This window comes from Gymnoscopelus braueri, assembly GCF_963280865.1.
Source record: "Gymnoscopelus braueri genome assembly, chromosome: 11".
NCBI classification, from domain to species: Eukaryota; Metazoa; Chordata; class Actinopteri; order Myctophiformes; family Myctophidae; genus Gymnoscopelus; species Gymnoscopelus braueri.
Window position 1 is genome coordinate 39487762 of NC_137613.1, and position 17472 is coordinate 39505233.

The following is a 17472-nucleotide window of genomic DNA, read 5'->3' on the forward strand; positions in this document are numbered from 1 at the left end:
AAGATACTAGTGTTTCCCTCCACAGCAGCTCTGAGGGAGTTGGAAGTGTGTATGTGTATATGTGCAGATTGTTTGCTTGTGTGTGCGCGTGTGCGTACCTCGCCTTTACTCAGTTGAATACATTTTTACTAATGGTCAGGAATAAATCCGAACGTCACTCGCTGCCTGACGCTTTCAGGAGCCTCGAACAAGTGTAGCCTTTCCAATGACCGGGCTGCTGTCTGTGTTCTCTCTGCTGCCTGTCCAGGCTTTGCAGGAGAGAGAAAAGGACAAGCGAGGAGCTGGAGAAGAGAAGGACAAGGAGGAACCAGGAATAAAGGAAGAAGTTGGAGGAGACTCCTCCAGCTTGGATGTAATCACCACTGAAAGGTACGGGAAGGGGTCACCTCATACTGTCATAGAATAACACAATTTGATTACAGGAAATGATTGATTAGCAGATTAGCAGATGGATTGACTTTCTCTGAATACTCTGGCTAGTCCATAGACTCCATACCCGACGATGCATGCACCTAAACTGCAGACTTGAGACTTGGGGCCGCAACTGGCACTACAGAGCCTATAGCCCGCACATACACACACACATACATATGTGTGTATTAATTGATTGATTGGCACGCATAGCACGCATGCTGCTTGCTATGCGTTTAAACCAAAGTCCTTTATAACTTTCAACCGTTGAGCGAGCTCTCTCACTGCTGCTGTTCGCTCTGTTGTCTGTGTGTGTATACTGCTGCTGTTCGCTCTCTTGTCTGTGTGTGTATACTATAGACGGGTTTCTTGTTTACAAACATTGAGACTGCACACGCAGGTGCCGTTGTCATGTAATCAATTCCCAACAGATCTCCAAACCTCTTGTTTTGGGGAGCGTTGGTTTCTGTTCATTCAACCTCCTCTTGTGTGTTGGCTGGTGAGGCGCTCCTAGCGAGACATATGTACTTCACCCCGCAACAGTATTGCGTGCCGAGAACAGCTCACATCACATCGCGGATGCGACCGTTGTGAGCTTGGAGGTCTGCTATTCTCGTCCATTCTCTACTCGCAACACCTTTTGCGCGACGGCGCATAAATTAGGCTTGGGCTGATACAGCTGCAGGTTCTTTTGGTCCCGGCCTGCGCATGAATACTGGTTCTTATCAGTGTGATGCCCTGAGCATAATAAGACAATTGAAAACACCTGCCAAACCATTATATTACCCTGGCACTGCTCCTCTGACCCCACACCCCCCATCTCCACCCACAGAAGTCTTAATTGAGTGAGAGTTCACAAAATCCTGATAAACAGCTTAAAATTGGGAAACGTTAAGAATTAGGCTTCCTCACTCCCTGTGCTAATGGTCAATGCCTGTATGCAATTTAAAATCTATTGGTCAACCCGATGAGGACAGAAGGACATAGGTTTCCTCAACATTTTATTGTAGAAGGAAGTAGGCTAGTAGGATGTACGGCTTAAAAAATACGCTTTTGCTACTCACTAAAACAAAGACTCTTTTAAGATGTTGAAAGCCAACTTTCCTTAATGGGAACACTCGGAGCCCCCTACTTCCTGTCTAAAATACACTTTTTGGCCAGAAAGATCTGGTCAATAGGAAAATTCCATTGACCAGATCTGCAGGGGGCGCAGTGGAGTAACTAAAAAATGTTTTCCTTCTGGTGAAATATTTTCTTTTCTGGCCAAAAGGTGTATTTTAGACGTGAGGTGGGGGGCTCAGAGTGTTCCCACTAACAACATCTTAAAACCGTCTTTGTTTTGGTGAGTAGCGAAAGTGTATTCTTTATTTTTTACTAAAGACGAGAGGCTGCGCAACGGCTCGAAAGTACCATAGCGTTAAGGAGAACTCCTTCTAACACTATGGACCAGAGCTAGGTTAAAGGTAGGGTAAGTGATTTTCTTTGGTTAAAATAAGTGTTAAATACACAGTAGCTCTATATTCTTATAGTACTCATTGCTATAGAGTGTTTGATCAGTACAGGAATCCCCAGTCTCTCTAGCTCTTAATTTAACAGAAAATGCATTTTCAGGTCGGAATACCAATTTTATCCAATCAGGATAGAGAACTCAGACAGGTTACACATTTAACAAGTGAAATTGGAAGTGATGACACAAAGAAATGAGCAGACAAAATTGGAACTGGAACACAAAAATGAAGCTGATAAATGGGTACTCTCTCCTGATTGGCTGAAATTTTGCACCCACCTGAAAATGAATTTTCTGTTGGAGCTGGAGAGATGTGAGACTCCTGTTACTGGACAAACACTCTTAGCAGTCATTACTATCAGAATATAGTGCTTTAACCTTTTAACAACAAACGTTTTGTTAAAATATCACTTATATCAAATGTAGAGCACAAACTTCCCCAAGGGGGTCAATAAAGTGCAGCTATCTACAGTAACTATTACTGTAGAAAATGCCAATATTCAACCTAACACATCTGCACTCAATGATAGTCATGTTTGATGTCCATAGTATTCCTAACATGTTGTGGGATGTAGTACCTCTGCTCTTGCTCCAAGCCTTCCCTGTACACATAAATAACATTGGCTTCCGGCGCTGCACAGTGGCGACGGGTGCCTGTAGCTTATCGTATGTTATGTTTTGTGATTTTATTTGTATCCCGATGGCTGCTTGGTACAAAATGAATTTCCGCAAGGACAATAAAGCATCTATCTATATTAGATGAGTGAGCTCATCTTCTCTTTGACCGTTGTACGTAGTGCTGTAGTCCTCCAACAGTTGTGACTCATCTCTTCAATTTCCATCATGTCTTCTTAGAAACCAGCTGCGCAAGGCTTACGAGAGGCTTCGCCAGGTGCTGATTGAAGTTCTGAAGACCACAGCGGCAGCGGAGGAGACCATTGGCCTCCACGTGGACACTCTAAGAAAGGCTTCAGGTGAAGGGCCTCCGCAGGCCTCCTCACAACCAGCCACCTGGCCAAGGCCTGCAGGCAAGTCTCAGTAGGCTTGGAATGAACCTATGGCAGAGAGACTATTTTAGGCTGTGTGTGTGTGTGTGTGTGTGTGTGGGGGTGTGTGTGTGTGTGTGTGAGAGTGATACACATAATATATCAGATTCAAATTTAATACAGTTAATATATTGAGACATAAACTATGTTTATTCTTTAACACATCCACCGCCAGAGGTTAATCTCATAATGTACTCACCAGTGCCAAGGTGTTTTTGTTGTTTTTTTGTTTTTTTCATGTCGCCATAGATCTTGTTAAAATCCTTAAGATTGAGCCGTGAACGGTCTGTTTACATCCGCGAGATCTCCCTGTATCTCCCAGTGAAGACCGCATGTCAAACGGACTTCCATGACTGTAGTTAGAGCGGATTACGTTAAACAGTGAAATGCGAGGAGAAAAAACTACAGGAAGAGAATTGAGTTTCAGTTTCGTCTGTAGAATGGGAGCGGGCGTGATCGTCGAAACCGGATCCCAAATAATTCTATTTCCTGTCATCAAACCGGAAACGGAAGTGGATCAAAAAAATTCCGAAAGTGCACCCGGACCGCGCATGCGCGAAAAGACCGCAGCCCGTAGGACTACGGGCTCGGCGCTTAACCGTTGGATTTAACGGCCCGTAGAACTACGGGCCCGGCGGTAAAGGTGTTAAGAAAGAATATTTGATTGCTGAAACTTTTAAGGGTCTCAGCGAGACTAATGCTGGTCTATAAATGTATCCTGGGGTGAAATGGTGTCTACTTTTACCTGGTGTCTTTTATTATTATTATACAATTATTATTTTAACAATATACTGTATTTTTTATACTGTATATAATTAAAATAGGGGGGGTTTAAGTTCACCAAACTGTAGCTTGGAAATTAAATCCTGTGTTGAGAGAAAAAGATAATCAGAGGACTGGGGCAGAGAAAGGAAATACACATTTATGTCTGTCCTGTATTAATTTATATGGGTAGTTTTAGCTGTCATGATAGAGACGGTGTCTATTTTTCCTGTAACCATCACAATAAACAGAAATGAACCTACAAAACATGTTTACTCACTCACTGCATGGAGCTCACCCTGGCTCTAAAATATTTAACCACTTTCAACCTGTTGTCCCTATTTTTGGCATGTCATTATAGGATTCTTTTTTATTTATTGTAAAATAAAACATAGCATTTTTTTTTTATTGAAAATGGCAGGTTTACAAACTCACAAAGTGATGCATTGTGAGCTGCTATTCTTCATATGATGAAGTATTATATAGTGAAGTGGTTTGAGTGGTTAAGTAACGTTACTAACATTTCATACACAGTGGAACTCAATGTGGAGTTGATATGTGGTTGGCTCTTGGCTGGTCTGTATACAAACCACCCAGAATTTGGTATTATGTGACATGGTTGTCTGTCTGTACACAACAACCCACTTGAATCACCAGTCTTAGTTTGAGGGGCTAATTAAAAGAGCTGAGTCAGAGCAAACCAGTATCATACTTACTGTGTTTCTGGAACATCTTGTAGGTATTGTAAATACTTCCAAGTGGTTCCAGGAATACAGTTGCCGTCTCCAGGGGAAATAACACTCATTCTATTCAATGTTTTACGGTGATTCAAAGGACTCAAAGTTTATAATGCCAGGTTCCCACAAAAGCCATGACAGACTCTCAGCCAGAAAGCAACATTTAAAATCACTCAGTGTGAACCCCTTTTGTTGTTTTATCATTTTTATTTGTTCCTGAGATTAAAATAATGTGTCAATACTTTAAACGCTATGAAATTCAAATAAAAGACAAATCTAGTTTAGAGAAACATTTGTTTATTTTGGCCTTAATAGTGCCACTGGCAAGTATTTGTTTCCTTGTACAGTATGTTACTGATTTATGTTCTCCCACATATAGTCTTCACTGAACATGTTTTCCTTATGTTTTCCCCTCAGTGCCCCCTACTGTACATTATTTTCCTCATACAATAGTGTGAATTATATTACAGTACCTATTTCATACAGTATTATACTACTAGCTTAGGGCCGTTGCCATATGTACTTACACATACAGTACAGTATACCTCTCCGTGGCCTATACCCTCATCATATACTCTAAGCCCTGCTTATTATTCTGTTAATTAAGCTCTGTCTAATGAATATAAGGCCAAGTTGAGCCATCTGCTAACCTTTTCTTTCCATAGGTATTAACTCGTTCATGAGTAAAATAAAATATAAGGCTATCTTAACAAGTCTGAGGACATTGATAGTGTTAGTGAATCCACACTTTTATATTACTTTATTGGCTGACGTGGCATTTGGCTAGTTTTATTGAACAGACTGGTTTGTGTCCCTTTTATTGTTTGGTAGTTGCATGAGTGCTGTTAGTGTTAACTCATTGAGTGCCATAATTATTAATATCTATTTCTGGCCATTACAATTTTTATTAAAATTTAAAAATTAGTAAAAGAAAAGTGCTTAGGAAGCGAGATACAGCCTTTTTCAGTTATAAGTTAAACAAGGAGTGGATGGAGCTGCAAATCTTCAGATAATGATATCTTGGGTTCAGGAAGAACTTTTCTTTTTCTTTTTTCTTTTTTTTTTTTTAAACACGTGAAACACGTTAATGGCACGTTGCACCATAGCGCTAAAACACGTGAAACACGTTAATGGCACTCAATGAGTTAATACTACTAAGTTCTGACTGTAAATGGCAATAATCACAATAGGTATACAATATATTTGAAATAAGTTTCTCCTGTTAAATCTTCTGTGTGGTACACAGGTCCTCCCACAGACGCTTGCCAGGTCAGTGAGACGGGCGCAGATGATGTCAGCGCGTGGTCTGGCGAGACGGACGAGGGCCTGGAGGTGTCCCAGCAGATCACAGAGAGCCTGCTGCTGTTGGCGGCTGAGGGCCAGTTGGAGAATGAGGACTACCTGATGGGAATTAGCACCCGCCTCCAGGTGGCACTGGAGAGGATGCTGGTGGCCATCACCCAGACCACCAACCAGGTAGGAGGACACTTTTTTCCTTAGCGATTATGCTATCGATTACTTTTGCGCTTAATCGAATATTCGTGATGCGTTTTCTTTTTTGGTAATAAAAAAGAACAATTATCAACGAATCGACATGGAAATATTCTACTTTATTTTGTCTGATTAAGCACTTAAGCCCTACTTTATACTTCGCCATACAATGGTGTTGTGCAAAAATAGCGAATAGCTGACCTACAAGTTCAGAACACATCATGAAATGCACTGTGAGTTTGTAGATATAATCGATAATTTTATTAAAATCGATATTTTTTTGTAATCGATTAAATCAATTGGTTCGATTAACTTTTGCACCCCTACTCTCCTATCCTACTTTCTGGACTCTGTGTATACTCCCCTCTACCCCTGTAATTGCACCTTTGTCCACTTCGTCTTACTGAATATTACCTTACCTGTTAGCTCTTACTAGGTGATGAATATACAAAGTACACATTTACAAACTCTGATATTATAAATCATCATTAGGTGACTTATTCCAATTGTTAGAAGTGTGTTGTTAATGAGGCTGAAACTTTGATGAAATATGCATAGGCAACATTTTGGTCAAGGACATTCTGGATATTCAGCCTGAAAAAGGTCCTTGACCGAGAAGTTGCTTATTAAATAGTTTCTTTATTGCAGGTATATAGCAGGTGCAGACAGTGTGCCGGTGTCCTTGATTCCTTAAACTAAATACATGTCTACTAGCACTCCTCCAACGCACACAAAGATTTTATTCAGGTGTGCAAAGGATTTTTAATAACATTAAGGACGAGAAAGGCAAAACGGTAGAATGCACTATGAATATTTGGAGGGGTGGCAGCAGTGTTGGAAACAGCCTATTAACAGCTTAGTAGCTGTTAAAGAGAAACAAAATGTGATTGGAATTGGTGTTGACCGATACTCATGGTTGTGGTATCAGAAATGCAAACATGCATGTATTGAGCAATTCCTAGAAAGGTAGCGATACTTTTATCAGAACTTAATGGAGTTCTGATGACAACAAAAGTATATCCTCGGTATGCCACCTAAAATGTGCTCACATTCCTTGTGCACTGTCCCATTACTTTGATGCACCTGGATGCTTGTACCTAGAAGTCACCAATGGGCAGTAAGCGCCAGTGACGACTCATGCAGGCATTGTTGAGCAAATGTAAAATTGCCAACACCACATTGTTGACACCCCTCCCCCCTATGGATTTTCAAGTCAGTTCACAAAGGGATAAATGGGGATGAGACTGCAGAATTTAGCTGGAAACAGAGTTGGCCTGTGTAGAATTCATGCACAATAGAGCTGTCGCATTCCCATGGTTGCCTATAGATACAAGCAGTATTTGCATGGGGGCTTTTGTCTGTCTATCCAGACAGCCTATCGTGATTCAGCTGGCCACGAAGAGCCCCACCCCCGCTTTCTAGTATGTATACACACAGTGTGTCTCCTATGTCCAATGTCATCCCAGGAAGATAGGCATACTTAAACCAGGCCAGTGAATGTGTTAAGTTACTGTATATACTTAATTACTTATATTTACTGTACTGTAGATGTGCGTGGGTGTTGTACACCAAAAATAGCTGATCCACAAGATCTGATTTGGCTAATTTTGGTTTACAATGCTGGCATGCAACTAAATAAATCAGGCTTTATGTAATAGATGACACTGTCTGTGCATCTTCCCTTTGGCTTACTTTCAAGCATTACTCACACCCATGTGGGCTTCATCTTGGCTATCTAAAAATAGATTGAAATACATTTTCAGTGTGTGTGACTGACTGTGCCATTTGTTCTATTAAATAAACACAATTGCAATCTTCCCATCCTTTGTTCTTTAACCACATCATTTTAACATACTTACCAATGTCAGATCATGGAACGGAGCATAATTAAGCTACAACACATTCTATGTAGCCCATGTTACTCATATATTTGTAGGTCATTTCTTTTGTTATACAGCCATGCATTTTTAAAACAATAATCATAGGGCGTCAAATTGCAGTCTTGTGTGACGTAACTTCTTCTTTGAGTTCCAGCCTTGTGCTGCATGAAAAAGAATGAAGAAAGGTTACTCACATGTAACATTATCTAGCTGTGACAGAATCTTGCCTGTGTGTTTGTGTGTGTGTGTTATTATCTGTGTTGTGTGTGGGTGGATGCTAATGTTTTAGCAGTCAGACCAACAAAAGTCAGCTTAGTGTTCTCTGCACCAACAGAGTAGTGTCGGGTTGTCAACAGAGTAGTGTCAGGTTGTCGGGGTATAATCTTCTATCAGTAAATGACATTTCCACAATGTTTTACAAGGGAGGTACAGTATGGTAACATGTCACACACTACATTTGTTCCTCCTTTACACAATTACAATGCAATAAAGTGAGGTCTTGTGACCAACACATCTTCAAGTTGTTCGTTTAATGGATCCAGTGCTCATTTGTCTTGTCAATGGAGAATGTGATCACTTTATCCTGCCTGTGAAATGCCGGTGAGAAAAGCTTCCGCTGTAATGAGCCGGTCAGGAATGTTAATTGTCTTTGTTTGGCTGATGTTGTCAATTATTCGCTCGGGGTGAAAGGTGATTGTTCTCCCCTGTTGTAGCTTAGTGAGACATTGAGATTGCTCGTTTGTGATAAGTTTGATGGTTGACAAGCCACACAAGACCGTATAGGAGAAGGTCTAGAGACTGAGGAAACCTGTCACAACCTAATTAATCTTTCTGCCCATCTGCACCTACAGTATGCAGAATACAAATCCGGTCCGACGAGCTCTCGTGAAATAGGTGTAGCTGTGTGCATTGTGTGTGTGTGTGTGTGTGTGTGTGTGTGTGTGTGTGTGTGTGTGTGTGTGTGTATGTACCTGTATGTAAAGACAGGGAGTGTGTATTCTACTTGCAAATCTACCTGCTCTACTTGCCCTGAGGGCTGAAGCCACGCCTGCTTCCCTCCCCTATTTCACTGAACAGTATTCTGCACTATGCTTGCTTATTGATATACAGGAAGTAAAAGAGAAATTCAGGCTTTGGAAAAAGAAAAAAAAAAACTGGATCTCTGGGACTGAATTCTTCCAAGCATGTGCGTGTAAAACGGAGCAGTAAAGTGAGCGAAAGAATGACACGATAGGCTGCCTGAGGTCAGAAAAGTGAGAGAGCAGTGGGGGAAGAGAGTGAGTGTAGAATGGTTAAAATAAGGACATTTTGATGTTTAAAAGAACAGACAGCAGGCTATGAGTAAGCACAGTATTAGGGCAAGAGCAAAGAGCAACCAGGAGTTTTTGAACTGACACGGAGAGTGGACTAGACGGACAGAAGAGGTAGTGAGTGGAAGGCTTGGATCAGACCACAATCATTTCCCACTTGGTCGACTGCCGCTTGGAGTAAGCAATTAAGGGGGGGCCTCTGGGAGGTTTCCCTGTGGGTCACGGTTGCCACGGCGGCACACCATTGTTAATGAACCTTCAGAGGGACAGATAGAGCGAATCAGGGAAGAGAGAAACACAGCGAGAGAGTGAACTGGAGCACACATGCCGGTGTGAGCTCTGCTGAGAGGCATGGTACGGCTGTGCTCTGCTCGCATAGCACAAGGTCAGAAACCACACAGGGAAACAGTCAGAGATCACCGGAGAGGACAAGAATGGAAAACATGCATGACTTTCGGTTTATTTACCTTCTTGGATAATGTGTCGGATTCCCCTCTCAGCCACAGATCCTGGATCTGATATCCACTATTTGGTGAGGATGACTTTTCTCTGGAAGTGCACTGGCTACTCTCCTGTCACAGAACTACTCGCCGTCACTCGATGACTCCCCTCTTAATATTTACCTGGAACCTGTTCCTCCTCCGAGGCACAACATGTGATTTGAGATGACGTGAACTTCACCGGCTCCAAATGGTGTTTACTCTAGCCGTGTGCACGACGGCCACGTAGAAACTGTTGCTTGGCACTACCTATGCCGTCACTCGTCTCTTTAATCCCTGCGGAATGTTTTTCTTGTTGTTATTTTGCATTATGATGGCTGGATCACCTCAGCTGGAGACACATTGCCAGATGGAAGCCCCTGTTTGATCAGCCACGAGAAGGAGCTTTGGTGTACGAGGAACAACCCGATAGGTTGCGCCGCTGACATGGATTCATACCGTTCTTATTGGAATTCTAACAGCATGTGGGTGGAAGGGGAGGACCAGGACGTGTACGAGGTGGAATCCCGCGTCCCCCTCCCACGGCCCTTTCCCCTCCCCACCACCTTGAATGAGAAGAACTCTGTGGTGGTGCAGACTCAAATCTCACACATCAACCACAGCACCAAGGGTCACCTTCTTAAGGTCGTCTCCAAAATTTCACTCCCTACCCCTCCATATACAGTAAGTTCACATTACGCAGGCGATGGTTCAATGGATTGGATGAACCGTGGACAGTGTAAAGTGCTCTCAACCCCCACCGCATTACATTGATTTGTTGTCTCGTATTGCATCCTAGCCTATAGCCTTGTAAACACTAAAACAACACATGCAGCTGATGTGTCATTGATGTCTGAAACTGCTACTGACCTGCACATTAGCTCCTTTTTTTTTTACACAAAAATCTATTTGAGAATATCTTCTCAATTCAGAGGTAACATACATGTATATACTGTAGCATAATAATCTAAATAACGTGTTATGCATTTTACGTGTTATACGTGTAATACATCTCCCCTCCCTATACTTTAATTTGTAATTCTATTTGACTAGTTTAGAAGGTAAAGGATTATGGGACTATTGTGTGGCATTGGTTACATTACCACTTCCTCATTGTCCTTCAGTTGCACTGTGATCTTTGCTCTGTGAGATTGGGAAATCTGAGTGTGAATGAGCTCTTAAGAGGTTTATTACACTATGGTGCTTTCATATCAGCCTCGCCAAGCACACACACATACATGTGACCTGTCCAGAGAGACCATTCCTTGCATAAGGCGTGGAAGTGGGTTTTGTTTTGGTCACTCACGTGTGAGGATGTCAACACAACAAGAGTCGTGTGCCGAAAATAGCAGATCTACAAGCTCACAATGCATTGCATATGACGGGTGAGCTTGTAGATCGGCAATTGTGATACAACAAACTACAGTATGGTGATCTGTGTTGCCAAACAACACTGTTATAGTTTTTTATTAATGATGTAAATATCCATGTGTGATTGTGTGTACAGTACACTACCTCTTAGTACGCATCCTTTTTAGTTTTTTGTACTCAACATAGGTTTACAATAGTCTGTGTTTGGTAAGCTTGTAACCCTTTTTTAATATATTTTTTACCAAAGTTGAGATGAGTGAGTGACGTGCATCTGTTATCCTCCATCCTCCATTCTGTCAATTGTCTGACAACTGCGATGTTAAAGGTCATGTCGCTTTCACATTTGCAAAGACAAACAAGATAGCATAAATGGTATTTCAGCTTCAGAGTTTGTACATCACATGCCATAGTCAACAGTTCATCTCCTAACCTGTCTCTCAACAATCTTTTTGAACAATGATATTGCCACTGTACTTTTACCTTCATAAATGTTATTTCAGGAGTCATAATGTAAGTCATATGGTCCAGACTCGACAATGTCTCTATCCTACCCTCTTTCTCTGCTTGTGCGTCTCTCACCATCACCCGTCTCTCGTTCTCAGCTTGAGCATGCCCGGGTGACCCAGACGGAGCTGATGCGGGAGTCCTTCCGCCACAACCAGGAGATCGGCGAGCTCCTGCAGCGTCAGGAGGAGCTGCAGGAGAGGCTGGCCGAGGAGGCTAGGGCCCGCGAGCAGCTGGCTCTGGAACTTCACAAGGCCGAGGGTGAGTGAGGATTTCTCTTTTCTACATGCTTTCTTTTGTTTTATTGCAGAAACTGACAGCAAAAAAAATTTCAAAATCTGTGCGTGCGTGCGTGCGTGTACTTGGGGTTGGGATGGAAGCTGTTGATCAGGATTTGGGGGTTCGAGTGGAATGACGTTTGACACAAGTTCATCTGTAGAACGGGAAGTATTGACAAAATCGGTACCTTTTGTTTTTGTCTGATATATTATTTCCTATTGGTAAATAATAGTGAAGCCTTTTGCAGTTTGAGTATGACAATATTCTGTATTGTCAGTGACCGTATTCAGTTTTCCCCTTGTCTGATGAGTGTATAGCCGTGATTAGCGTAGAACCGAAGGCATGACATCAAAAGGAGCCCATGGAAGTCTGTTTGTGTGTGTGTTTGGGAGAGTTTGGTGTTGCAGTGCAGTGAGTGAGGGGGATCAGCTGTGTTTTTGCATAATATGAGTGAGAGAGAGAGAGAGAGAGAGAGAGAGAGAGAATGAAGCACAGGCCATCTGTGATGCAAAGTCTACAAACTGAAAAATTTGTGAGTCTTTTTCTCTGTCTAATGTCAGTTAACCACAAGAACACTAGCATCCCTATTCTGGCCATTATAATAGACTAACACTCAGCAAAAATAGCAGATTGCAGTGATGAGCTTGTAGATCAGCAATTTTCAGTGAAGAGTGTGTAGTAGAGGGGAAAAGGAGGGGGCCAAGTACGGACCCCTGTGGAACCCCAATCAACGAAGTTCAATTAAGTTGTTTTAAATTAAACCGCCTAGCAAAAGTGAACATTTTTGAACATTTTTCTACTCAAAGTAAATGTTATGGCAATGACTTATTTCCTGCAATTTATATCCCCTTTCAATGGCTTTATTCAATTTCTCGTCTACTGTAACATACAGAAAACCTATTGAAAGTATGTTATCTTACCTTAATGAATGAATTTACAAGGGTATATCAATTTAAATACAGTGTACAAGCCATAATGTTTGCTGTATAGTGTCGTTGTGCCTTGCAAGTACATTATATCTTCAGGAGAATTGTGCAGTTGAAACCCTTTCTAAAAATGTACAGTAGAAGAAGGCAAAGCCATTGTGAAGCACCAAAGCACATTTGTAGAGCCCTTCTTGTCCTTGTTGGGGTCAGATAGTTTAATGTCCCAACCCTATCAGAGGAAGCTGGTCCAGGAACAGCTGACCGGTACAGTCTCATGCATCCTCATATACATAAAACCCAGCCCAATATGTTTAGTTAGTTTCTTTGCACTATTTGACCTGCATAAGATACTGGTTATGTTACAGTGAATTTTGGACAATTTTGGAATAGTGGTGAGTTTACTGCATGTTGTAAATGCATACAGGGTTGTTTGTCTGCAGTAGCATCCTGGTATGGTGTAATGCAAGCTTTGTGTCTGTATCCTGATAGGGGTGGTGGAGCATAACAAATATTAGCTGTCGTAAGGAAGGTTAATCCACTGTTAACTACTGTTTGTGTTCAGTCATCCACCAAGGTGTGAGATACAGTAGCACGACAAGCTGTTTTAAATAACCACCACTGGTATCATGAACTGTTGAATTCTCTAGTGTGGACCTTTCATATCATGCAAAGCATGATACAATGTATAAAGCTGCCACTGTACAAATGTGAAGGTTGCATTATAGCTTGAGAGAGAGATGATCAGCAATATGTACAATAGTCTCTTCCTTCAGTTTAGCTTTCTGCCTAGTATACTGACTGCTATTATAGTCACTCATTTCTTTTCAGTGCAGGTTCCTGCCTATCATTTAAGGTGAAATTCTCGCTGTATTCACATGCCATGTAGATCCGACTACATACTTTCTCATTCATTTTCAGTGACTGTTTGAAAGCTCTAAACCCCAAATAGCTTTTTTTGTTGTTGTTAGCGTTGTCATCTTTCTGTTAGAGTGCCACCGTGGGCGAGCACAAAAAATTCCCTGCTTTTTGTCTGGGTGATCCACACTTGTTATAGCTGCGGGTGTGGTCGGAGAAAACAGGTTTTTGAGTTCACCCAAGAGAGAGGAACAACCTCTCGAATGACTGACAGAAACTATTAGGTGTCAGTGAGGATGATAGCGGCTCTGTTGGGTAAAGAGGACAGGCAGTAGAGTTTGTATTATATTAGTGCCAGATACCCATGAGGCCTGTGATGTCACTGTGATATGTGGGGATTTGTAATGTGAGAAAACATTACCTATGTGCTTTTGAAATTGAATATAGTGTATATTAAAGGTTTTCATCTGATCTAATCGTCTTCACAAATAGAGGAACATTTTTACGAAGTAGGGGCCAAGCCATAAGAGGGTCTGTGTGAATGTCTGTGTGTCCTGGGTTAAACACAAACCGCCGGACTGATCACCGGCAAAATCTTTTGGCACGCTTCCAGTAGGCCAACTAAAAAAAAATGTATTTTTCACATATATTTGATTGTTTTTAAAATATTTAACATTTTTAAAATTACATTTAATACTGGAATCAATGGGGGTCAAATTGTGCTGAAACTTTGCGCAATATGGTAGAGACGTCATAGACTGCCTGGTCACATGAAGTCCGAGATCCACTTGAAATTCTGTTTTTAGCCCCTGTCTTGTTTACACACGATGTAAGGTGTGTTTTCATTGGTAAACGACATGTGTTTTGTAACCTGGAGGCAGCAGTAAGTGGTGCTCATTCTTTTCCCTTGATGGACAATGCTCTGTTTGCATGTTATCGTTTCTATGAGACCGAGACAACATCTCCCTTGTGGTCTTATCTCATTCTGATTGATGACTGCATTTCCAGGACCTGTCGCTGCTATCCTCTCTTTAGCCCTGATAGCCTTCTGGATCAAGACAGAATTAAAGAAATGTCCTAACTTTGATCATGAATACTGTAGGTGGAGGGATTTCTATTTATTTCTATTTGATCTGGCCATGCCTACAGGTGTATGAGGAAAGGGGAACAATACTGTATAAGTTTACTATTGAGATTGACACCTTTAGATGCAATGCTAATATTTTGTTTATCCATAGTAGTACATTAACAGATCACAGACTATTCCTAACCTAAATGATAGACGGTGTGTGTCAGAAAGGGCCACTGTTATTGTTCAGAAAGTGAATGAAGGAGTTCCAGGATGGGACACTATGGCTAAATGTAGGCATCCCTACAGAGAAACAGATTGCTATAAAGTCTGCCTGGGAGCTGATGGAGGTGTTAAAATGATATACTGTATTGTTGTGGTACAACCTTTTGACACACAAACCTTCATGGGTTAGTCTCATGTGCCTGATTGTGTTCAGTATCACTCTCAGTATTGCAAGATGAAGAAAAATGTATTTAAAAAACCACAGAATTACTTATTACATGTGTTACATGTGTCCCTGGAGCTGGGTTAGGGAGTTTTTATCCATTAGAGATTTCCTATACAGTATGTAAATAATATTTATGTCAAGTACAATTTGGAACAAACAGTAAGTGAAGTAAGCTGATACATAATCCTACTGTCCTTGCCAGAAAAGATTGCACAGAGCTAAGAAAGCTTTTGATTGGAGCTGTGCTACAGTTGTCATCTACCTCTACACAACAGATCAGACTGTGGAACACCTCTGCAGTGGAAACAGAAGACAGCTTCCACATAGCCTTGTTAGATGGGTTAACGCAGCTGTTATTTGGTCCATCATGTTCAGTTGTTACTTACTGTAGCGATGATGATTTGTGTGTTTAATGATTGTAATGACGACAATAATTTATTTTATTGTCATCAATGGCTCGCAATCACTGTCACCTTTGTTTTATAGAGAGGAGAAAGGCACAGGAGTAACATTGATTTCCTTTACTAATGACCTTGCAGAGTCAAGATAAGCCCTCAAGCACTATATACTTCATTGTACAACAAATAGTGAAAATGGACGATCTACAGTACAAGCTCACAATGCGTAGCATATGCGCTCTGAGCTTGTCGATCAGCAATTTTAGCTATTTTTGAACGTTTCGAAAATGTATCCATAATAGGAACGCCATGGCTAATGTAGTTAAATAAGACTTAGTACCCCATGTATGTTGCATATCGGTGAAGTATGACATTTAACCTACCAATGCATGTTGAGCAGGTGAGCACCGACAAGTTGACACAGTTCTCTAAATTGCTAGAAGCCTTTCTTGAGGTGGGTGTGTATTGCATCACAGATTATGTAATTTGAAACATGGTGTGGTGAATGTTCTGGTTCCTTGTTGCCCAATTTGTAAAACATTTAAGTTGGACCTCATTTCAAAACCACAACTTGTTGAGTTTGCCAGCCTAGGGATATCTACAGTTTACTCTATGCAATTTAGCAGAGGGAGTGTAGCGCCCAGGATTACTTAGACTAGACAATTGGCACTGGGTGAAAAAAATGGGGTTGCAAAATTGTGCGATAAAAAAAACCATTGTAAATATATTTCCCATTTTCTCCACTCCAGCATGGTAAATGTATATCCTTCACAAAGCATTGGCCCAGTTATTTTTATTATCAGGTATTTATAAAGTAGGGCTATTCATACAGCATATTTTAATTGTGCTTTTGCTGAATCTTTACCTTGAATATTAATGACCTTTTACAGTATATCTCATGTTCTACATGAGCTGTTCATCAGACAGATGAACAGCTAAACAAATAAATGAATGGCTTTTCAAGAGAGCTCATGGTAGGATCACCTCCTTAGGTAAACTCTGCAGTCTGGCATGGGTCCTGATCTGACTGTATGACACGGAACTATCAACTTATTACAGAGATGTCAAGTTTAACTTTCTTGGAAACTGCACTCCCTTTTCTTAAGCCCTATTTAAAACATATCTGGCTTACAAGCTGACAGCGGCTTGTAGAGCTGCCGTTTTTCTTATTTTAGAAAATCCTTAATGTATTTTGAAGAATAGGATGGCAGGTTGAAAGTTGTTAATAAAGCATAACTTAAAACCACTGATCCCACACTAGCAACCACAAGTGGGTGCAGTCAAGATGAATGGTAAGCAAAACAACAGGAATGTGGGGAGTTTGATTTAGGTAATTATTTGCTAATCTGTTGCTATGAGAAAGCATTCCAAATTCAAGTGTCTATCAGTGATTGAGTTGTCAACACCTCTGTCCCTAGCCCCACATATAGTGTACGATGAATGTTACTCATGCGCCTCCTCAACTTTCTAAACCTTTGTAGTCTGCATCTAAAAATATTCTGGATGGGAAAACACTAATATTACCTTATCTTTAACCACCAGACCACTTCCAAGTACAATCAATTGGTGAGCAGGATTTGTTCAATATACGTAATAGTAATTGTATTCATAGGCCTTTCTGTTGTCTCGTATGTGAATAATAGTGTGCTAGTACATGCTTGCTGACCTGTGACAGAATGTATAATAATGGAACAGTTTATTGTGTAGGCAGCACTGCTTTGTACACTCTGTCAAGCAAATTGGGTCAGACGTGCCCCCCTTGTTTGTGTGTTTGTTTATTGTTTGTCTGTACATCTGTATGCGTGTTTGTTTGTGTGTGTGCCTGTGTGTGGGTGTCAGAGGTCGTGCCAGGATGTTAAAGTGCCAGTCAGAGAATATCTGGAATGATTAGTTTGTGAGACATTATGATGAAGAAAATGTCTATCTATTTTCAAGGCATGAACAAGGAGGTGCTTATGTATACTGTATGTTACAGCATAGTATTATCATTTGAACT

General features: G+C 41.1%; 1 protein-coding gene across 5 annotated transcripts in view; it reads left to right on the plus strand.

Moving 5' to 3' along the window:
* Positions 1 to 17472, plus strand: part of akap9 (A kinase (PRKA) anchor protein 9) — a 99661-nt gene that overhangs the window by 51645 nt on the left and 30544 nt on the right. For all 5 annotated transcript variants that reach the window (XM_080443046.1, XM_080443044.1, XM_080443045.1 and 2 more), the window contains 4 exons: positions 248 to 369; positions 2774 to 2946; positions 5710 to 5939; positions 11597 to 11759. In XM_080443046.1, the coding sequence (XP_080299172.1) occupies positions 248 to 369; positions 2774 to 2946; positions 5710 to 5939; positions 11597 to 11759 (688 nt within the window). The remainder of the gene's footprint in view (positions 1 to 247; positions 370 to 2773; positions 2947 to 5709; positions 5940 to 11596; positions 11760 to 17472) is intronic.